We start from the raw sequence: 23341 nt of genomic DNA on the forward strand, positions 1-23341 counted from the left end.
CTTGAATTCCTAGAAGCAGTACAATGTAAAGTCAAGTAGAAACCAGGCAGCATATAGCAAGGACGCCATATGTCATGTTTGACTTTTTTTTTTAAGAGCAGGGCTGAGAGGTCATGATTTCATTGATTATGTGGCTCAATAATCACCCACAGGTTAAAAAGGCTTTTAGAAAGAAAAAAAATGTTTTCTCAAGAAACATAAAAAGCACAAGAGCTTTGGTTAAGCAGCGTGCCTTTGCTTGTCAAAGAAATAACTGGAGGCAATGTGAACATAAAAAAAATCTTAACTAAAAAGAGCTAAAAATAAATCATGAAAAAAATCCATTAATATGCGTCTACAACCCAAAATTGTTTTTTCTTTGTAAAATCTGTGCAGCTGAGAGAAGAAAAAACTAATCTTAACAAAGCTTCTTCTGCTCCTTTATTTTATGAGAAGAAATGGAAAAGCAAGCTGGAATTGTAATACTGTGTTTTGTAGATAGTTAATGTGACTGTGGTTGACAGGAAGCCAATTGTCAGATGAGAGAAGAGTGCCTGTAAGGCAGGTCAGCAGCAGGCTGGGCTCAAAGCTCACTGGGTAAAATGGCCAGAAGCAAACATTGACCACATCAAATATTGTGAATCAATCACAGACAAACAGACACACACACACAAACACAAGAATGAGGTTCTGGCAAACAGTGAAACTATGGAACACCAATGTGCATAAATATACAGCGTATAGGACTGAAGAGTGAAAACTAGTTTGGAAACATCATAGCATTCTCAAGGATTTTAAATATAATATGTCTTTATTCATAAAAAATAAATCAGTTTGTCAAAGCAGCTATGTACAAGCGATGCTGACGCATGGCTGTTTTTTTGTTTGTTTGATGCACTGTGGTTGACTGACTCCCATCATTAGACTGAAGCCTGATCTATCTCTGCCCCTCACTGTCACTTCCTTTTTTTGTTTTTTAGCTTGTTAAGATAATCGATAGGGAATTCTCCTGCGCTTGTCAGGAAATGCATCAGAGTTTATTGCAGTCTGCCTCAAGTGAGGGCTCATCTGTTTTCCAACTCTTTGTTGCATGCTTCACACCTCGGTGGCACTCTAAATCCCAGGGACAACTCCGGTAAACAACTTCACTGACAAGCATAAAGATAAACCGGACATCGCGTATACCTGTATAATCGATTTTTCATTTTGAAAAGATCTGAACACACACGCACGGATCTGATTGTTCAAAATCTTTAATATAGAGTCCAGGCGATCTGCAGAGCAAGAACAGCAATAAATGAAAACATGTTCATTAGGCCATCAAACTAATTTTCTGTTTGAATAAACACCTTAATGGGTGAGCTACTCCTTAACCTTGTTTTGTGTGGAAAATATATGACTGGAATGCAGAAGCAAGAAGGAAAGGAGAAAAAGTGAGTGCTGCAGCCATGTGAAAGGCACTTAAAGCTAAACTGTGTAGACTGACTGCTTTATAATTTCTGCTGTCATGGGGAGTCTTTGCAGCACCACAGAGGTCTAAGAGCTGTGTCACAGAAGCCAATAATTGGAAAATCACAGCCGGTCCTTCAAATGATCCCCAATACACTGAGGTAATTTTGCTGTGTCTGAACACCAGCTACCTCGGCTTCTGAAATAGGTACCTGTTATAACAGCAAAAATAAAAAAGGGAATCACTCTCTGTTACGGTGTAAAGAGCAACCTGATCGGTATTTATTCACGAACACTAAAACAGTTAAAAATAAGGATTTAACAGTTCGTAAATTAGTGCCATAATGACAATTACCTCTTACCAGGTGTTCCTAATTATTTAAGGCAACAAATGAAAAATAAACTAATTGATTAGTAATATGCATTAAGCTGCTTATCTGATTTGATAAGCTGTTGAATACTATCGATCATGGATGGGCCTCCCCGGAGCCTCGACCTCAACATAATTGAAGCAATCATCCTGACAGATAACAGAACAAAAGGCAGCCAGCATTCAAAGAAGAACTTTGAATGTCCCTCAAGAAGCCTGGATAACTGTTCATGAAGACTACCTTCCTGAAGAAATTACAAGATAGCTTGCCTAAGAGATTTCAGGCTCTGTTGAGGAATAAAGATGGTCAAACAAAATATTGATTTTCAAGCTTGTTAGAATGATTCAGTCTCTGTTTTTGGCTTATATTTTTATTTCCATGTACGTTTACGCAGATTTTAATAAATTCTTGCGCCTATTGCCCATTCTACCTAGCAAAATATGAAGAAATGAGGATTGGATCAAGACTGTTGCACAGTACCATATATCGTATTAATGAGACAAGTCTATGTGGCTTTCTCTATATTTGCATATATTGTATGGCATAAATTAAATTTCATAATAGAAAATAGAATTTGTTTATTTATTTATTCATTCATTCATTCATGCAGCTTTTTACTTTAAGCTATTTAACATCAAGAAACATATAATTTTATGTTTAAGTTTGACTATAGCGTATTGACTTAAAGTGGACTTTTTTTTCCATCGCTGTTTCTTCCTTGGTTAACACGCCAGTTTCTTTTGGAGGAAACGGTGGTGTTGCGCATTGGTGCGCATTTCCAACGCAGAATGACGCTACAGAATTGTTACCTTTGACCTCTGAGCGCTAGGCGGAAGCTCAACCAATCGTTTTGCTTGTTGTTGAGAAGTGCTCAAATTTCTCGGAGGTTGTTCTCTTCAACATGGTGAGTGCAGGCGTTCAAAAAATAGTTTATAGCGGTAACGAAAAAGACGAAAACTGTTAAGACTATGTGTATGAATTTTTAAGGCCTTGTTAGCAGCCATCTTCTTCTCTAAACTATACCGTTACAATGCCGTGTATCAAAGACCACGGGTTAGCATTTCTTGTTAGCAGTGGGCTAATAAAGCGGTATGTGCCTACCTTCGTGTTATAAGCGGTTTCCTTTAGCTGAAGCTTTTTTGGGTATAGCACGCCCTTTGATTTGTTAATGTGTAAAATCAGCAAAACGTGTTACGGTATTCGTGAAGTAAAATTACGGTGGTGAAAGTGTATTTGGTTAGTTGAATAATTAAGCAGTTGAACTCTTGCGTTAGCCTTTTACGATTCATTTCCACAGATTAGACGGAGCCTGCAGTCATTCATCACAAACAGCAGCAGTTATCTCAGGTTCTTACGATTGTTACCAGTCCACATAATTTACATTAGCACAGCCAACGTTACTGATCAGATTAAGTCAGGAGTTAAGTGAACTTTATCGGTTAAAAGTAGTAATTTCGTAGTAGTAAAATAGAATATCCCACTCATGCACCCAAATGAGTGGACTTAAATAGACCATATTTGACATATGATCACCGAAAACAATCATTACTATGCTATTTCATGATAATATATTGTCTGGTTAAACTACAAGGCTTTCTTTAGGGTTCGTTATTCAGATACAAAAAATGTTAAAGCTTCACGCATGAATTTGTTGTTACCCAGGCTATGGGTACATGTGTTTGCCTGTGCCATATGTAATGTTGGTGTCCGCATTAGAGGACCCTTATTCATTCTGAATAAACCGGAAGTCTTTGAAATATTCTTTATGTAAAAAGAAAAAGGAAGCACTTGTTTAAAAGGTGTAGATTAAGGTAGGCACCGTTTCATCCTCAGTTAATGATGCAGATATTACTTTTTAAATTAATACGTTTTTTTAAATAAACCAAATGCTTGATAATTTGTCGCAAAACGAGAATTGTGTAGTTTTTCTAGTCTTTTGTCTTTAGACATTATAAGCTTTATATATGTCAAATTAAAACTGATTTCATATAATGTTTTGATTACTGACACCCCAATTAGTACTACCTCATTTAAACTTTCAAACCAAATATTCACACACTCGTTGTGGTTTCATGTAACTGCACTAATTGAAATGGGCAATGTAGCTATTACTTTACTTTTTATGTGCATTTTTTATTTGGGAGCAGCCAAATTTATTTAGAGTGCTTTATTAGCTGTAAACTACTTAATTTCACAATTCCTTAAACACATATCTGGAGAAATGGTAGTTTTCCTGATTGAAGCACACTGCTAACTGCACAACTGGCTGTTGGGAGTTCACTAACTCTGTGTGGTGTTTCTTACTCCTCACAGTCTTCGTCGGAAGCTAATAATGGGCCGAGCCAAGCACCACCTTATCCAGGTGTACCGCCCGCGGCGATACCTCCCCCATTTGTAAGTCATCAAAATGCAGTTTTGTTTACAGATCCAAAAGAACATAATTTGAATTACTTTGATTTCTGCATTGATTACTTATAAATTTGCTGGGGGTTAAAGTTAGAATTATAGGCAGTTATATGAATAAATTTCTTAGGCAAGAATACCAGTAAACTCTTGCTTCCTATAGCAGCAGCAACATCTTACAAAAACTGTTTCCAGTAGCTGTTTAAGTAATGATACAAACTCCCTTTTTTTCTCTTCTTTTGTTTTAAGGAAAAAAAGAAAGGACCTTTCCAGACATTGATTTTATCTTTGCACACATTTCTGCAGGTTTTCAATATTGCATATTGGGCTGATTGGGCTCGTGTCTAGGTACATTTAGAAACTGAGGGGATTTTTTCATGCTCAAACATTTTTTCTGTGCAGGAGAAACCCTGACAGTCTTACTTGTATTTATGTATTTATAGGTGACCCAATCTCAACAAAACTGTACAAACGTCCTCTCTCACACAGTAATTATTAACATCTGTATATTTAAAACAATAACTTTACTATAAATCACAATTCTTTTGATTTTCATATTAATCATCCTCCTGCAAACCTGATCATATATTCTTCACTTGCGTTTGTTTCGCGTGTCAACTTCCACATCTGTAGATTTGATTTCGTTTTTTGCTCTTTCCAGTTTAGTGCATGTGTAGTGCTTCTCCTAAGGTCCTGTGAAAGTTAGTGTGACTGAAGCACAGTTCCTCTGCCATGTTCATCACACACTGTGGCAGCCAGTGTTCACACACTCCCTATTTTATCTCCTCAGCTAGAACACCTAACTTAAATTAGCCTTTGAAGGAGCAGAGAGTTGCACTTGCTTTCTTTCATTTCCCCCTTTTAGGTCTTACTCATTATGTGTAATTAACTGTGATTCAGTATAATGTTAGATTGCATATTATATGGAACACTGCAGAGATCCAGGTAATTTCAGAGGGTTAAGAAAGTATTTCTTCTAACTACGATATAATGTTTTTGTCTTCCTTCTTCTATGAAGATGGGACCACCTGGAATACCACCTCATTTCCCTCCCATTGGAATGCCCCCTATGGGACAGCGACCTCCCAGCATGACACCAATGCCTCCTGGTATAATTCCCCCGGGTATAATGCCACCAATGGGGGCACCGCCAATGGGACAGGTGAGCTTTGTAGTAACCTCATAGATTTGTTTGTATTGGGGGTTTTTTTCCCCTCTTTTTGTCCTCTGTGCCTTATAAAGTCTAGGGACTAGGCAGCCTATTTATTTCTCCCTCCACTTTAATAATTTAGGGAGAAGCATAACCTTAAATGAGACACATCTCAAAATGTTTTAAAGTGAAAGAATTAACATTTTTTTCTAGTTATTTGCTTGAATTGTTCTGATCATTGTTGCATGTATCAAGTGGTTATACTTTCATGTTAGCCACATCCATCAACATTTACAGACCAGGTATATTTTCTTATCTTGTAGCGCTCCAAATGCTTGATAGGGGCGCTAATTAACTGAAGAAAAAATGTTGTTCGTCGTAGGGCTGGGCCATATCATACCGTTTACGGTAATACCAGTATAATGTTGGGCAACGATAGAAAAATGAAATATCGCGATAGAATATGGGTAAAACGCGCATGCGCAGTGCCTTTGTTTTCATATGCACACGGCAGAAAAAGCATGGCGGCGAAAGCAGATCGTTAAATGAAACGGATGAACCAGAACTGGTTTGTAAAAATGCTGCAACTTTAGGGGTGTGGAACTGGTTTAGCTTTCGTCCGTCAAAAACACAACAAAGCACTATTTTTGGTAGCGCAAGCTAGCGGGCCGTCGTTGTTGCTGTGTTTTTTGGAAAATACAGCACATTTAAAATCAATCCTTTGATTTTTCTGAAAATCGGCAGTGCCCCTTATAATCCAGTGGGCCTTATGTATGAATTCTGGTTGTGTTTACTGACCTCGAAACGATTGTATGTGGTACACGGCGCTCGAAAATCTGTCAAATGTTTTAGTACGACTTTGCTAAGCTACAAACCCGCACCGCTTGATGGATTGTCGGAGCATTACGACTACCATAGTCAGGAGCCTCGCGGAGTGATACGTACTGTGCTTCAACATAATATTACCGTATTGTGTGTGTAATACCTCTTTTTAAGTTTTGTGGATATTATACATGGTTATGCTGAGGATATGTCGGCCAATTTCCACTGGAAATGCCCTTTGGTTAAACTGTCAGAAAGGAATTTGCATTTGCACTGTTACATTTTTATATAACTTTAATGCACATAAAACAGCTGCTTGTTTAAGTGAAAATACATTGATGTTGTTGTTTTGGGTTTTTTTTTTGCACTAATAAAGTTGTGGAGTTGTAAAGTATTTTGTCTGGTGTCAATTATATCGTCAGTTATATCGTTATCGCAAATTTTCAAATGTTTATCGTGATAAATATTTTTGGACATATCGCCCTGCTCTAGTTCGTCAGTTTAAATCTCTTTCATTAGCTGACAGTTAATGAATAAATAGGCATGATGTAGCTGTAGTCTTTTTTTCTTTTTTTTTATCTAGTGATTAAAAAAAAGTGGATCATGCATGTAATCCTGTCATGCATAAATAGGCGTGATCATGGGGAGGAGTGTTTGATCAGAGTGCCAGAAACGCAAGTCTGAAGAGGTGGTGAAACACTGTAGTTTGGCATATTGCTGCTTCACAGGTGTCAGGCTGTGGCATCACACTTTCAGTAAGCGCAGCATAATCAGTCAAGCAGCCTTCTACACACCAGCAACCTGTTTCACACTGTGTCTAAATACCTCTGCCTGGATTAGGTAGCATGGAAATACCAGATGAATATTTCATGGTGCCTCTTTTATTAGATGCCAGGCATGATGCCACCTATGATGCCAGGAATGATGATGCCCCCTCGCATACCAGCTGCGGCTGTACAGCCAACGGGACCGGTAACTCTTTTCACTATGTTTCTTGAGTGCTCTGCTTCACACTTCTTAAAATACACTGCAGTCTGTGAAATGCCTAATGAAACATTTGCACAGCCATGGAACATGGCTATAAATTTATAACCTTCCATAAAAAATATATTTTCATGTTGAAACAAAACAGCTAAAAAACCTAATTAAACACTAGCTAATGAAAATTTTACACTTGCATGCAATGTGTCTATTATTGTCCAGATGGGTTTAGTGATCATAAGACACATGTAACCAAACACTAGCTATACATCTTGAGGTTGTGGAGTAATGTACTGATTAGTAAAGCTGTGTCTCTTACTGTTTTGTTGTTAATAATGAATCTGTAGATGTGCACTTTAAGACTGGGAAAAAAAATAATCCACCAATAACATTGTTATTTTTTTCCTGTCGACAGCCTGGTGTTGACTCCACAGGTAGGATTTTTTACTTAATGCAGTAAAATTAATGTTTAGGCGTATTTAGAAGTTTAAAGTCTGACTACTTTTTGTCTTGTTTATTTTCACAGCTGCTGCTCCTGGAACATCTGTAAGTATAACTTTTTTTTGATATGTAGTAATTGGAAGTCTACGAGCTTTGACAATTTTGAGCTACCATCATTAGCTCCAGTATTTTTCCTGCTGTCTCACAACCTTTATTTCCGTTCCCCCTGCAGAGTACCACAAATGGATCCCCGCAGGAAGAACAGCCAAAGAAGGTTTGTGCACATGAAACATTGAAAGACTAGACACAATTAACAAGGAACTATAAAATCATTCAAAATGCAACCAAAATAATTATCTGATTTATCTGTCGTGTTTGTTTGCTTCAGAAATCCGTGTGGACTGAACATAAATCACTAGATGGAAAGACCTATTATTATAACACAGAGACTAAGCAATCCACATGGGAGAAACCGGATGAACTCAAATCTCCTGCAGAGGTACAGAGCTTTTAATTTGAACTATTTATATTACTTGCATATTCACATACATTTAATTCATTTGGCACTTAGCAATTGCAGTGCTCACGTATTAAAATTACAGTAATGGTAAATGTACCAGATTAAGCTAAATTGGATTTTGCCCCACTCATTTTGGGGGAATTATTTAAATCCTTTGTGTGCATATATTAAACAATTTTATTTTTAAAATATGTGCGTCATCTATACTTAAAAAAACTGATTTGTTATTGGACTATGGATATTGACTCACACTAATTACCGGTAAGGCCTTGCTGTTCATTTAAACTATTAAAAAAACCTTTCCCATCATTCTTTGAATTCTTTAGCAAATGCTGTCAAAATGCCCCTGGAAGGAGTACAAGTCAGACACAGGGAAGCCTTATTATTACAACTCTCAGACAAAGGAGTCAAGATGGACAAAACCCAAAGAGCTGGAGGACCTGGAAGGTAAAGCGCGGTATCTGATTATATCAAAGCTGTTGTATGAAAGGCAGGGATTTTTATATTGAAAAATGTTGCCTTCTACAGAAAAGCCTTTAATGGCACAATGACTGGAAGAATGCTGACTTTGTCAACAGATCACTCCATACATTAGGGGATGTGGTGTGATTGATGTGCAAACAAAGGACTTACAAAACACAGGACACTTGTTGGCTCCTTTAGTACATTTATCTTTGAAAAGGTCTCTTGATCTGCTGCATGATTAAAAATGAAAGCAAGCGCCTTAACTGTTATCTCTTTTGTCAATTCCAGCTATGATCAAAGCAGAGGAGAATGGGTAAGAGTTTGCTGTTACTCTGGATGTCTTCATTTTGTATTGAGGTTAACAAATACAGCAGTCATCAACAATTATTAATCTCGTATGGCTTTATTGTCATGATCTTACATTAGGACTGCAGAGGCAGCGGCTCCTGGAACCACTGCAGCTCCTGCTGTGCAAGCAGATAATGTAGCTCCTGCAGCGACTGTAGTGGAGGCGGAAACTGCGGTAGTAGTCTCAGAGGAACAACCATCCCAGGCAGCAGTGACTCAAACACCTGAGGTGAAGACGGCTGATGCACCTGTGGCTTCCTCTGAGACTTCAGCAGCTACCGAGGCTGTAGCCAGGTAAACAATTATAAATCTAGGGTTTAACTGAGCAAGCGCAATGACATGTCTGCCTGTGTGGCTATCTCCAAGCATACCTGCTGTTGTGGTTGAAGTGGATTATGAATCAGAAGGTGTAGTGATTAATAAATGGACTCAAAGCCAGCCACATTGCTGCTCTCATCGATCTGGAACAGCTGTGCTGGTCAGAGTGATGCATGACAACAATAGCTCGGCAAATGAAAAGAGGCCTCTCCAGGAAATGACATTATTGTGAGAATGGTTCAGAGCAGTGGAGAGAGACCACATAGCTCCACAAATCTGCAGCAAGATGCAGATGGTGGATTTTTTTTTTAATTTAACTTTTACAGTATTGATGTAAATAAATAATAAAAATTGATTAATTCTCACACTGATATAACCACAGCAGTCTGAGCTATTCTAGTTTTATTATTATTAAACAGTCATATCATAAGATATGACTCAACGGCTGTATCATAATCCATTTCAGAAAATAAATAATGAATGGGCTTTGGCTTCAGAAGAAGTTGGAAAGTAGGCTGTAATGCACAATGATCTGCTGATTTAGCCAGAGATTTTCCTCAGTTTTGTACCATCTTCCTCTCAATTAGTTAAACACAGTAGATACTATGTTTATGACAGTGTATTCCACCATAGTACTCATAAAATCCTAGGGTTCTGATTGATTGTTGTACACCCTGCTGCCTTTTGGTGGCTACAGGGAGTAAGGAATTGAAGGAAAAGGTCTTCATACAGTTTTATGCAGATGTTAACATGAAATACTCAAAGTATCAGTTACAGTGTTTTACATTTTAAACTTGTTGTAATTGAATGGAAGCCTCTGAAGTAATTCATTTTGAAAGTTAGTTTAAGAATTGTTTAAAAATGTTGCTGTTTTTGTTTTCATAAAATCACTATAGTGGTGCTAGAAACCCATGTGATTGTGAGAAGTTAATATAATGCAAGCTTGTAACACATCTGCCATCAAAATACCAACAGCTTAGATTGCGCTTCCTCATTTAATTGAACATGATGGTCAAAGCAAATTTTTAAATGGACCTGTTATGCTTTTCCTCATTTCCTGTCACGTATTGTTAAACCGGTGCTCTTATTAAATGTGGGTAAAGTTTCAAACAATGAGGTCAGCAGTGTTGGGAAGGTTACTTTTAATTGGTAAATGGCCTGTATTTGTATAGCGCCTTATTAGTCCCTAAGGACCCCAAAGCGCTTTACACATCCAGTCATCCACCCATTCACACACACACTCAGATTGGTGATGGCAAGCTACATTGTAGCCACAGCCACCCTGGGGTGCACTTTTAAAATATATTCCACTACAGATTACAGAATACATGCCACAAAATGTATTCTGTAACGTATTCCGTTACGTTACTCAATGAGAGTAATGTATTTTGAATACTTAGGATTACTTAATATGTTATCAAGCTTTTTACAACTACATGACTGTACTATTGCTGTGTAATTTATTACTATTACTGTTACGCCACCAATACCAACACGGTTTTTAAATATTAATATAAAATGAGTAACAGTAGTGTGGACATTAGGTAAGGCTGCACTTTTTGCAGCGATCTTGTGGAAAACTATTCCGTGCATATAAAAAAGGTCCGCTGCTCCAAACTGTAGTAAAGGGACCTCTGGCTAATACGTCGGGTTCCATGTCGGGCTTGTAACCAAAAACTAGCTTTAAAGGGTATCCCCATTATGGTCATCTCAGGCCACCACAGCTCTGTTGGGTTAGCGTTCACAGAGCACTTTCTACTTATAATATTGGTGTAACAAAGCCGTTTTTTAATGCATCTTTGATTGCAGAGAACTACAAAAGTGCTCAGTGTCAATAATTTTCTTTGCTCTTAGTGTCGAGGTTGTAAAAGAAGAAAGGCCAGAACTTCAGAAGAAAACGTACAAATGGAATACAAAAGAAGAAGCCAAGCAGGCCTTCAAAGAGCTGCTGAAGGAGAAGGTGAGTCAGGCTGTTAACAAGCTGTAGGAGAGAAGGCACGCCTTTACTGCAGGGGAGTACTAAGTGGTCACAGTCATTCTTGTTTTCAGATTCTGACTCTAAAATGTTCTCTATGTTTCAGTGTATAAATTAATTATGTGAGATGTTAGGCAGTCAACAAGTGTGCAGCAAAATTTGATTCATGATGTTGCACGAATTTGGTTCTTTAATCAAGCAGAGTGTGTTTTAAATCAGAAAGCAAATATCTGATAATTTGCTACATTTTTGTGCCCAAAAAGTCATCCTACAGCTTTTCAACTGTCTCCATTGAGGGTTGTTTTTTTAATGTGTGTGTTTAAGTATCCATTGACTGTTGCTCTGTTGTTGGCACTGGAATCCAAATCTTGATTTGTTTTTAAGACTACTTTTGCCACCTCAGTGTTCTCTAGTGCCTGATGTGTTCATCATCACATCATTTGCATTCAGACCTGGATCTAATCCCTGTCCCTGCTCTTGAGCCCCTGGGAGGCCTATTAAACCTCACCTCCTGTTGCTGTGGACGTGTTGTGTGTTCGGCTTGCACGGCGGCCTAGCACCACCCACCTTGAATGTTGCTATATTTAGGAGCTTTTTAATTTTGTGCACAAAGCTCTCCTCTGAGATTGCTTGCCATTTCCTGCAAGATCTTAATGGCTGTGTCTTTATGATTAGCTTTATTGGATCAAAGGCACGAGGACTGGCTGGGATTAAGACAGCGAGAGAAAGTGGCATGCCTGAGTGAGTTAGAATAACTGTGACAACTGACAAGACCGAGGCACATAGTGGAATCAGTCATAATGGATGAAGTAGTCACTCCTTGGGAGAGGCAAGTGACAGAAAGGGCACTTACAAAGGTCCTTGGTGGCACTTCTTGATTTATTGCCACTCCACACCTTTTAACCCACCATCTATTAGTAATTAAGAAAATGTGTTCTGTTCTAGACCAAAGCAGCAAAAAGCTCCATTTTCGTATCCAGGTTGATGTACTTTTTTCTAACAGGACAACAAGGCAATCCATATGAATATTTTTGAAATATTTCTTGTGTGCAGATTTTATTTGAAACCACCATGAATATTTCTTATGCTTTGTATTTCAGGGTGTATCCTCCAACTCCTCTTGGGAACAGGCCATGAAATTGATTATCAATGATCCTCGCTACAGGTACAATGCTTTCCAGAGATCTGTTTATCCTTCATACAATAGTAAGTTTAAACTGTCACCATCTCTGACTTACAATTTGTTACTTTTCTTGTCAACAAAGTGCACTTCCGAAGCTGAGCGAAAAGAAGCAGGCGTTCAATGCATACAAAGTCCAGACAGAGAAGGAAGAAAAGGAGGAGGCCAGAATTAAATACAAAGAGTCAAAAGAGACTTTTCAGAGATTCTTGGAGAACCATGAAAAGATGACATCTACCACTAGATACAAGTAAGTGTTACTGTGATATGGCAATAAAGTATTTTGTTTTTTTCCCCCCTGCATTGATTTGCAGTTCTCTGAACTGTCAATATGATTATGCAGACTGGTTGAGTGAGAGGACATCTGTGGCGCTTGCACACCATCGTGCAGTTACAGCACTGTTGACTTCCACTTAAGCTGCTTTGACCTGTTAGTGCTAGTCACGTTGATATTGCTGAATTTGTTTACACAATAATAAATTGTTACAAGGTCAAAGTTTCGCATGTGTAATGAGTTCATTAGAAAGTTAATGATTGATGAATCTATTCAAAGTCAAGGTGCATGTGACATAAAGGTTATATCTAATTCAAAATCTCTTAGCTTTTTTTGTTGTTGATTTTGTTTGCTAATGTCTACAACAGCTTTCCAACAAACACACTTATTGGAAACTTACTCGATCTCAGTGAACAACACATAAACACTTAAAATATCATATAACTTCTTAATAAATTCTTGGAACGTCTTTTTCATCGGCACTCTTTAGTTTTTGGATGAAAGTCGTGATGATGGGCAGAGGAAAAGGGGTAATCAACTGGTGACCTTGACAACAAGCCAGCTTCAGTGTTCTGCTGGCACTGGGTTTGTAGTCTGGGGTGGCACACAACAGGCAGTTGGATGGTGAGAGCAAGGCTTTCTGATGCTGTGTGGGTGTATGTCCTTGCATTTAATACCTTGTTTTAGCCTGTAACACCGAGTGACTCTTCTGAGCAACAGGGTTTCAACAGACGTCAAATATATTGAATATTTTCAGCACACATCTTAAAAGACATAACTTTTCTGTGTTGTGCCTGGGATGGCTCGCAAAAAACCATAACTGGTGCCTTAAAGCTAAATTTGGCAAGTGAAATGGTGCCCTCACGTGGCTTTGTGGGAAAAATATTCTAAAGTGTCTGTGTGTGTCTGTGTGCGTACTCTTGCAATCCAGGAAAGCAGAACAGATGTTTGGTGAGCTTGAAGTGTGGAGCTGCGTGCCAGAGAGAGACAGGCTAGAGATCTATGAAGACGTGTTGTTCTACCTTGCTAAAAAAGAGAAGGTAAGGGCTCCAAAGTGCATTAGGAATCTTTGATTTTATTTTTAGTTAGCATGTTTGGCATAATTATTGTGTATAAGTCCTCTTTCAGTGTCCTATTTAGGAGTAGGAGCTTTATGGTCTAGTGCAATTACCATCTGGTTGTATTCTCTACTTTAGGAGCAAGCCAAGCAGCTGAGAAAAAGGAACTGGGAAGCTTTGAAGAACATTTTGGACAACATGGCAAACGTCACATACCGCACCACCTGGTCTGAGGCCCAGCAGTATCTGCTAGATAACCCTACCTTTGCAGAGGATGAGGAGCTGCAAAGTATGAGATAATACAATGGTTTTAGTAGAATTAGAAGAAAAACATTTCTTATCAGGTCATTGTGCTTCTGCATGAATGTGTGTTTGTATATGTTCAGCCTACTGATAGTGCCGTTATCTGCTTACAGATATGGACAAAGAAGATGCCCTTATATGTTTTGAGGAACATATTCGGGCTCTGGAGAAGGAGGAGGAGGAAGAGAAGCAAAAGACACTTCTCAGGGAAAGAAGACGGCAGCGCAAGAATAGAGAGGCCTTCCAGGTGAGAAGCAAAAGCAAAGAACTGATGTCTCAAAAAGAAACAAAAAAAATGCGCTGCATGTAATTTTTCACATTTAATCTGGTTAATAACAGTTTTACTATAAGCCAAAAGAAGAGGCCACATGTACTTTCCCGATCCTCATCTCTTGTTGTTTTCTCAGAAATTTCTGGACGAGCTTCATGATCACGGCCAACTTCACTCTATGTCTGCTTGGATGGAGATGTACCCGACACTGAGCTCAGACATCCGCTTTGCCAACATGCTGGGCCAGCCGGGTAGGACAGCGGGCCACACGCACACATGTCTGCATGAGCTGAATGTGACAGTCGGACTTGAATCATAGCATAAACACTGAAATAAAACATTCACAACTGACAACATAAACGATTTATGAATCACAGTTTAGCTTTTTGAGGTTATATTTTCTTTTAATTTCCATATTTTTTCCTTTTTAATTTTCATACTTATTCCGATAATACACTAGTCTCTAAATCTTTAATTATTTGGCTTCACTGTTTTGCACCCTTGTTGTGGTCCATTGATGCTGTTGAACCTTGTTTATTTGCTGCAAGGATCAATATTTACACATTTTTAAATTTAATGTTGTTTGTTGCGCAGGTTCCACTCCCCTGGACCTCTTCAAATTTTATGTGGAAGACTTGAAAGCACGCTATCATGATGAAAAGAGAATAATCAAAGATATTCTTAAGGTATTACTCTAACCTCATAAAATGTTATTTATATTTGGTATTTTTAAGGAACAGTTCGCACTCGTGCACCTTCCTTGCGTTGATCCAATTATACATCTAATAATTATCTGATGTGTTCTTTCCCAGGACAAAGGATTCCTGGTTGAAGTCAACACCAGCTTTGATGACTTTGGATCAGTCATCAGCTCGGATAAGAGAGCTACCACGCTGGATGCAGGAAATATAAAGCTAGCCTTCAACAGTGTAAGACTCCAGCTCTGCATCATATGCTTTGAGTTGGCACCTGTTCGTAAACATTAATGGACACAAATATTGATATTAAAGTAGGGTGAACTGTTAAGTAGCTGACCCTACAGCAGCTGGGTTTAATCTATTAAATCAGCATAATAAATGTAAAACAGGTCACAGTTTAAATAACCAGCACCTCTCCTTCGCTTAGAGAGCTTTACGTTTTATCCTGTTGTTAGGTGTTAAAATACGTTCATCATATCCATTTGAATTAATAATTATTTTAAAACTCATGTTAGATCTTTCCACACAGTTAAAAGTGATCTCATCAGTTCTGTATCCACATGTAATCCACCTATCCCCGTCACAAGATGTGTCAATGCTGAGCCTACTTGTTTCTACGGCCCCCAAATAAACAAAAAAATGTTATTACAGATTATAAAATTATGGAAAAAGGAGAATAATACACCTTTCAGGATAAACAGGCCCAAATCAATGAAATTTTAATGAGTATACATAAGCACAGGCCTTGACCTGCTTGTTTGAGGATGTATGCAGGTTTGAATTGGCTGTAAGTGTGGATATGGTGACCTTTCCTGGGTGTACCCCACCTTTTGCTCTGTGCCCTGTCCCATCTGAAAGACTTCACTTGGGATGAAAGATGTGTGCGTTGAACCATGGCTGTTTGTTGTATTTCATTATAAGATTAACTCACTTAGAAACCCTTTTTCCTAATTAGTTGCTTGAGAAAGCTGAAGCCAGAGAGAGGGAGCGAGAGAAGGAGGAGGCCAGGAAGATGAAAAGGAAAGAAGCTGCTTTCAAGAACATGCTGAAGCAGGCCACACCGCCACTGGAGCCAGAGACTACGTGGGAGGGAGTATGTACTTTCAATGCGGATCAAATTCGTGTGTTTTCGCAACACAGTTTATTTTCTGTTTTTATCCTCATCCCTTTTTTCCAGTCTTGATTGTGTTTAATGTTTCCTGATAACTGACATTTTACCATTTCAGGTCAGAGAGAGGTTCCTAAAAGAGCCTGCCTTTGAAGACGTGACTCTGGAGTCGGAGAGGAAAAGAATATTCAAAGATTTCATGCATGTCTTGGAGGTGAGTCATGACGCTAGCAGGGGCATGAAGTTTTTAAACTTGACGACGACTATAATGATGTTTAACCTGGTATTTACTTTTTATTTAATTTAACAGCATGAGTGCCAGCATCACCACTCGAGGACCAAGAAACACTCAAAGAAGTCCAAAAAGCACCACAGGAAGCGCTCCCGCTCTCGATCAGTTAGTACCACCACAAGAAAATGAACATTTTATACACTTAAATCACAGATCAAATGTTTAAAAAAACATGTTTTTTAAAAAAAATACTTTTCTGCCCACTGTTTTAGTCAAATACAGGGTTTAACTGAATGCACATCATTCCATTCTGTATTTTATGTAAAGATTTACTGGAAAATGATGTAGCAAAGCACACTTTACAAAAAGCATTGCTCATATCATGCACTGCTAATCTGTAATGTTTTAATAGGGCTCCGAGTCTGAGGATGAGGAATACCACAAGAAGAAAAAGAGGTCACAGTCCAAATCCCCCTCAGAACGTTCATCTAGTGGAGAATCTGGTGAGTGTTTTTACAGCTCCGATCAGTTGATTTGTGTATCTAGGAAGGGAAAAAGTGCCACAATGTGTGTTCATTGACATGTTCTACCTGAAAACAGAGAGAAGCTATAAAAAATCCAAGAAGCACAAGAAGAAGGGCAAGAAGAGACGCCACAAGTCTGTAAGTGTGCAGGAAGAAACAAATGTGTGCGCTTGATGTCTTAAATACAAATGTACTGGCAACACTGGTGTGTGCACTAACTGTAATTATGACAAACAGGCGTCTCCAGATTCTGACAACGAGAAGAAAGGAAGAGACCGTGATGGGAAGCGAGAAAAGGAGGTAGAGAAGGAGAAAGAGAACGACAAGTCTCGGGGGAAATCTCGCTCAGAGTCCAAACAGAAATCTCCCAAAAGGAAAGCAGCCAAAGAGGAGGTGAATGTTACTATTACTATTATTATTATTATTATTATTATTATTATAAAAAATTGCCCCTATATTGTGAGATTAGCTGGGGGGCTCAGGTCAAAGTCAGTGTTTTAAAGAAGTCTCGAGCGTATATGTTAGCTTACAGTTTCTAGCATGAGATAAAGGTCTTGCGGTTAACTAGTTATTTAAAAAGATCAAATTTTCACTATGACTGAATCTTTGTATTTTTTTAATGGTGCGTTTAAGGGTGGCTGGGACACGTCGGGCAGTGAGCTGAGTGAAGGAGAGCTGGAGAAAAGGAGAAGAAACTTGCTGGAACAGCTGGACGCACCTTGATAATAATTCATGCTGCTCTCTCCTCTCCAAACATGCATTCCCCTTCAAGCTCATCTGACCGTGCTGGTCATACGCCCATAATGGACTGATTTGTGGTATTTATGGGAATGCCATATACTGAGCTTTTACATAGACTTTGACTAATTTCATATCAGGAAACTGATCAGCTGTTAAATACTGAGTTGTTTTTTTGTTAGCTTACCTTTCTTCAGTTGGCTGTAGTTATACATGTTTTCCATTGACAATTTTTTTTATATTCACTTAAAAGCATATCTTTATGACACACTGCAAATGTGTAGAAATACAAGAAACTTGTCCACATGTCCAGGAATACTGGGGGTTACGTCTGATTTGAAGTAATTTAACTGCAGCTGGTTTGAATGAATGAAAGGTTTTAATTGGAGGATTTGCTGAAATCAATACTTTAGTTAAATGTAATAAAACAGTTTCACTGGAAGTTGTCTGCAGGTGTTGCTTTGACTTACTTAGACGATAAATTGTCGCCAAACCTTCCAAGATTATAGGATTGTTGCCATGCTGTTGCAGATTTACAAATAGCCAACAAAGAAGACTAATGGGTGATGCCATTGTTGGTTTATTAGGAACACCTATGCTGTCTAATGTTGTCTCAGTCTTTGCATTAACCTTTTGATAATTTTCAGGGATATAGTTTGCATTGCATTGCAGTTGATTTGTAGTATTTTTTAATTCTGGGAAACAAGTGGTCCAATATTGATATTCGGCAAACATTAAGTGGGTGAATATTAACTCCTTGTGTTGCGGAAACACAAAATTACATCTATTGCTAGTTATTGGTAACACTTTACTAACACAAATGCAGCCATAACCACTTAATGTATCTTTCTGCTTATTTTAAGGGACAGAGTTTGCATTGTGGTTCAGTTATGGTGTACTTTACTACTGGTTAATATTCAGTCACTGTCCTAAATATGAATAAGTCAGACAAACACTGTGTATGGACTGTAACTACTTACAGTTTAAACACATAATATAAGGTTGAATTGGCATTGCTTAAATAGAACAAATGGAGAAACACTGGTTAGCTTTTTAATGTGAGGTTCTGCTCTTGGCAAAAAAACAAAAGCTACATGAATGCATCTGCACTCACGAACTTATATTTTCATCGTTTTGACAAGAATCAGACAACAAACCACAGAGAGTAAAGAACTTTATATTTAATGTAAATAGTTTATTTGAACATATTGAAAATCTCATCACCTAATTTAAAAATTGTTACTTTGTTATAAGCACAAACTGCCTAAAATACATTTCTGGTGAACGTCCAAGAGAAAAGCATGCTGGTAATATCCAGTTCGAGAAGTTACGCTGCCACAGACAGTGAAGTGCAAAGAAAAGGAGCCGATGGCGTCACATGCTTCAGTGGAGACAATGAACAGAACTACTTTTGATTGTTAGTGTAGCCATTAAGTTGGCGTGTATAAACATCTGCACATCAGAACCTTTTCCAGACTTTCTTTGTTTTTATGCACCTCTGACACCCTAACAGGTAAAGTGCGTGACCCCACTGCCGTCTGCATAACAGTAAAAGATGATCAAACACACTACTGTAGATTTCTGGCTGAATTTGGCTTAATTAAATATACAAAAATGGGGGGAAAAACTAAGTTAAAATAACATTCAAGCTGTATAGCACAAGGCAGGGAAAACTTCTGTTTAAACAATATGTACAATATTAACCATCTGGTGATGTGAATTAGGTAAAAAAAAACAGTTTGTAGCAAAATATCTGTACATTTAGGAAACTTTTTATGTTGTATACTTTTGTTTTGCCCCGTTTTAAAACACACATTAGATGACGACATAAGCTTAAATGAATCTTTTAAGTGGTTAAATACTATACATTAAAATTACAGTAAAGCGAGTAGACTCGGTGACCTGGAATGTTGTTAACCTGTAAAACGCTCGCAGAAGCACGACGTTTAGTTATGTCCAGTTCTGACAATAAGATCATCCAGTAAAGTTTCGCATCTTGCGTGCAGTTTCTACCCCCAACAGAAAAGGTATTCGGTTTTCTTGCTCTGCATAATTCCTTCCACAAAACCAGCTGTGCAGCTACAGATATGCACAACTTGAAAATAAGTTGTTTTTTAATGGATTAGAAGCTACAAATTCAGCCCTTACTGATCACTCGTAATAAGACATGACAGAAGAATCAGTATGGAGATACCTGCTATAAACAGAATTCACATTAAACTGGTCTTTATTTACCTTTATAGTTGCTTTAGTACAAATATAGAGTTCATACCACATTAACAGCCCTTTAATAATTTGAGAAACCCTCATGAGATGTAAAAATTTTTTTAAAAAGTGCAGGTTGAGCATGTTCATGTTGTTAGAGGAGCGGACTAAAGGGCCGTAACAATAATATTTGTAACAGCTAAAAAGAGAACCCGTCCTGTACATTCTACATCTTTCCCCACGTAACGCCATTTCACGTGGCTCTTAAGGCCACCGCATGTCCAGTTTTACACATCTGAAAAATTAAAGCCAGGTCACGTTGTATTGCTCAGAGTGGGATTATTAAGAACAGTCATTAGGCAAACACGGCAACGTGACGTGAAACCACAAAAAAACAACAACAATAAAATTCAGGCACTTGGCTCGTCAAAGGTTTTTAAATCAACCTTTCAGACACTTTAAATTCAGTCCCATACGTGTCCCAGTCCTTCATAGTGAAATGCTGCTAATACTATAGCACAGATGTGGAATATTGAGTATTCTTATGTAATATATATACATAATCATCTCACATGTTGCTACAAACACCTGACTTTCACGCGTCATCCTTCACTCTGCTTCGATCTTTTTGTCACTCCTTACTCTCTTTCTCTCTCTCTCTCTCTACCCCCCCAATACCTTTCTCCCTTCCCCCCCATCCCCAGCCCTAGCACATGCACTATTCCCTCGTCACATGACTACGTCGCCATTGTTGACCGGCCGCAGGTTCTGATCATCAAAGCGTCTCCTGACACTCCTCCGTACGGCGTCCGCTCTCCTGTAAGGCTGATTCCTCAAATCTGAGATAGAAAAGAAGGGTCGGGGATGGGCATGGATAAAAAGATGGTGTCAGGCGTCTTCATCGGGGTGTTTTGATGAGCTCACATGTTCACAGTGCTGGCAGCCTGTCTTTCAAAGCAGTGTGATGTCTACACAAACAACAGCCAAACAACCTGTCTTTGGTTTTTAAACATGAGACAGTCCACAGAATTTTTTTTAAAAACCTCTGCCAGAAATCTAGGAAATCTCTCATGCATATTGTGAATGCATGAAAATGTATCTTTTCTCTACAATAAAGCCAAAGCGACAAGTGAGGAGAGTAAGGTTATGTGCTAATCACTACACACAGAAACTTCCTGCTACAAAGGAGCATTAATGAGTACATCGATGAACAGAAGTAGGTCAATGATGAGTGGACTTGAAATGAAAGAAGTATGACAGAAACTGAGGTAATAAAGAGATGCTTGCCAGGTTTGGGGCACATCCACTACAGGGGTGCTACTGGAGGAGTTCCTTACCCTCGAGTAGACATTGGGAAATTTAGTAATATTATTCTTCTTTAGGGCTAGATGAAGAGAAGACAAAATGAAGGTTAAAAATGGAGAAGGAGGCTGACCGGTGCACGTCAGCCAAACAATTCACACTGGCTTTACTAAAAGAGCGCTGCAAGAGCCAAGCGGTGTGGCAGTAGGCTGGATGTAGAAAAGCTAGAGCTGGGTAAGGACACGAGAGAGGACAGAGCTAGAGGTTGTTAACTGTTTCAACTGGCAGAGGAGGGAGGAGGGAGTGGAGAGAAGGATAAAAGCTTTTTCTTTCTCCTTGTTACTAGACCCAGACTGCTTTGCAAAGTGGCTACCAGCAAGATGGAAGAGAGCCCATTTCTACCTTTCTGTGCAGCACAACTGTAAACTGAAACAAACACAATTCATCACCACCAAAAAAACAAAACACTGAAGCATGCATGCAGCCAGGGAAAAACACTGACAACCAGTGATTCAAACACCTCAAAACCTTCAGTGAAGCAACCTGGTTGCATGTTAGTAGCACACACAAACTCCTGAAATGCACCAGATGATCTATATGCACACACCATGCAGAATAGCAACGAGCCTGACAGACCACACCGAGTCACCGAGAAGTGACCCAGAGTGGCAAAGCGAGCGTGGCACATGGACTAACTGGGAGAGCAGGGGGTGCAGTAGGAGCAAGCAGCAGGGATGAAGCAATCAGCATGCACACAACTATGAACATATGATAATGACATGTGATAGTGAACAAACATGAATTTTGAATGAAAACACTCTTTGAAAACACACAAAAAAAAGCAAGGTATAATGCCACAGACACTTCTACATCATACCTGCTGTGAAGATGATGACCTTAGCTTGTATATTGCAAGATGTAGTGCGACATGTTAATGTCAAAGTGACCCAATTAGAGGCTAAGAAGAGAAAAACTTTTTAAGTATGTTCATAGCTCAGTAATTGTTTTTGAGTCTTGGCCACTAGATGGCAGCAGCCAGCTTAACGGCGTTTCTTTACTTCTCAGCACTCTTAAAGTCCAGATTGGAAACTGCTCTCTCTGTGACATTATGGTTTGCTGTATTTGATAAAACAATGATGATCAATGTGGGTGTCACACTCCATGCATTTGTGGAAAGAAAACTGTTACCCCAGCACCTTATGATGGTCAGTGAGGGAGAAAATGTGAACACACGTGGGGTGAGGGAGAATTGTTTTGAAAAAGACAAAAAAAAAAAACAAGAAACACAACACCCGCACTCGGGCATGTCTCCAGGGCTTGTCACAGTGCACATGCACAGGTCCGAGGTGTGAGAGGTGAGCGTAACTGTTAAAGGAGAATCGTGGGGGGGGGGGGGGGGGGGGGGGGAAAGGCATGCAGAGGAGGAAGGAGAGAAGGACACCAAGAAGAGAACTGTTTGTTTCCAGCAACCTTTGAGAAGATAGAGAGTTCTACAAGCTTAGTAATGGTACTCCTCATTGAGAGCGGACTCGCAGAAGAACCGAGAGCCACGCTTGGCTGTGCGGGCGGTAAAGGGCACGGTCTTCAGCACTGCATTGGAAACGACAGGGACAACAGCCAAGACAAAACAAGACAAATACAATGTAAGAAAAGCAGACTCCTACAGGGGTTTAGCACTGGTTAGCACTAAGCAAAATACCCAACAACACCATCTCGATGCAAAGGCGAAGTCTTTTTTTAAAGAAGGTCACAGCGAATTCTACGGCCGAATTCTCCCAAAAACAGATGATATCAAGGTTATACTGTTAAGGAGACATCAGTAACATTTTACTGTTATAGCTCTTTGATAATGAGCCAACTGTCACCACTTTATCTTTAAAGCCTGGGTTGTTACTGTTACAATCCATTAGATGTTTTGTATTTTTATAAAAGTAGCCTGTGTTCTGTAGAAACTATCTAACATTTCTCTCTAAAATGTAATTAAATATAAAAGATAAAACTAAATACTTAAAGTTCATCTTTTATTGCTGCTTCTCAGAACTTCTGTTTGCCAGGGGCAGCCAATCAGTAGAGAGATGGCTTAAAGGGAGGTTGGTGTTAAACTGAACTGAAGAGATTCAATGAGGCCTAGTTTAAGCTATACAAAGACTATAATAAAAGCTAGAGTGCCTAAAAAATACACTGAAGCTTACTTAGGTACTGAACTGAGTTAATACACTCAGTTGC

General features: G+C 38.8%; 2 protein-coding genes across 11 annotated transcripts in view; one reads left to right on the plus strand and one right to left on the minus strand.

The window, feature by feature from the left end:
• Positions 1–2631: 2631 nt before the first annotated feature.
• Positions 2632–18068, plus strand: prpf40a (PRP40 pre-mRNA processing factor 40 homolog A). Of its 2 annotated transcripts, XM_086267855.1 has the most exons (27): positions 2639–2703; positions 4113–4193; positions 5221–5364; positions 7063–7146; positions 7571–7589; positions 7682–7701; positions 7829–7870; positions 7985–8095; positions 8443–8563; positions 8870–8894; positions 9008–9223; positions 11102–11207; positions 12323–12387; positions 12488–12652; positions 13608–13716; positions 13873–14023; positions 14151–14284; positions 14445–14559; positions 14903–14994; positions 15121–15237; positions 15962–16099; positions 16233–16328; positions 16425–16511; positions 16759–16849; positions 16947–17008; positions 17108–17263; positions 17504–18068. In XM_086267855.1, the coding sequence occupies exons 1-27, from the start codon at positions 2701–2703 to the stop codon at positions 17591–17593; spliced, it is 2640 nt and encodes an 879-aa protein (XP_086123981.1). In that variant the 5' UTR covers positions 2639–2700; the 3' UTR covers positions 17594–18068. The 2 variants fall into 2 exon arrangements, with proteins under 2 accessions (XP_086123982.1, XP_086123981.1); XM_086267856.1 differs by lacking the exon at positions 4113–4193 and having other exon boundaries at positions 2632–2703.
• Positions 18069–20486: 2418 nt separating this feature from the next.
• Positions 20487–23341, minus strand: part of fmnl2a (formin-like 2a) — a 48242-nt gene continuing 45387 nt past the window's right edge. For 3 of the 9 annotated variants that reach the window (XM_086267851.1, XM_086267848.1, XM_086267854.1), the window contains 2 exons: positions 22586–22705; positions 20523–20652 (listed from right to left, as the gene is read on the minus strand). In XM_086267851.1, coding sequence (XP_086123977.1) covers positions 22614–22705 — 92 coding nt within the window. In that variant the 3' untranslated portion in view covers positions 20523–20652; positions 22586–22613. The other 6 variants (XM_086267850.1, XM_086267847.1, XM_086267849.1 and 3 more) reach the window with 4 other exon arrangements.

Source organism: Aulonocara sp. 'chitande type north' Nkhata Bay, linkage group LG16 (genome assembly GCF_057382095.1).
Source record: "Aulonocara sp. 'chitande type north' Nkhata Bay isolate Kocher_YH1m ecotype deep benthic linkage group LG16, A_spYH_male_GT1.1, whole genome shotgun sequence".
Classification (NCBI taxonomy): Eukaryota; Metazoa; Chordata; class Actinopteri; order Cichliformes; family Cichlidae; genus Aulonocara; species Aulonocara sp. 'chitande type north' Nkhata Bay.

What these genes read in the sequence shown, in the direction of transcription:
- prpf40a (XM_086267855.1), top strand. An exon ending in GGGCACCGCCAATGGGACAG is followed by an intron (nt 5,365 to 7,062) that starts GTGAGCTTTGTA and finishes CTCTTTTATTAG; the next exon opens with ATGCCAGGCATGATGCCACC. An exon ending in ATTTCATGCATGTCTTGGAG is followed by an intron (nt 16,329 to 16,424) that starts GTGAGTCATGAC and finishes TTAATTTAACAG; the next exon opens with CATGAGTGCCAGCATCACCA.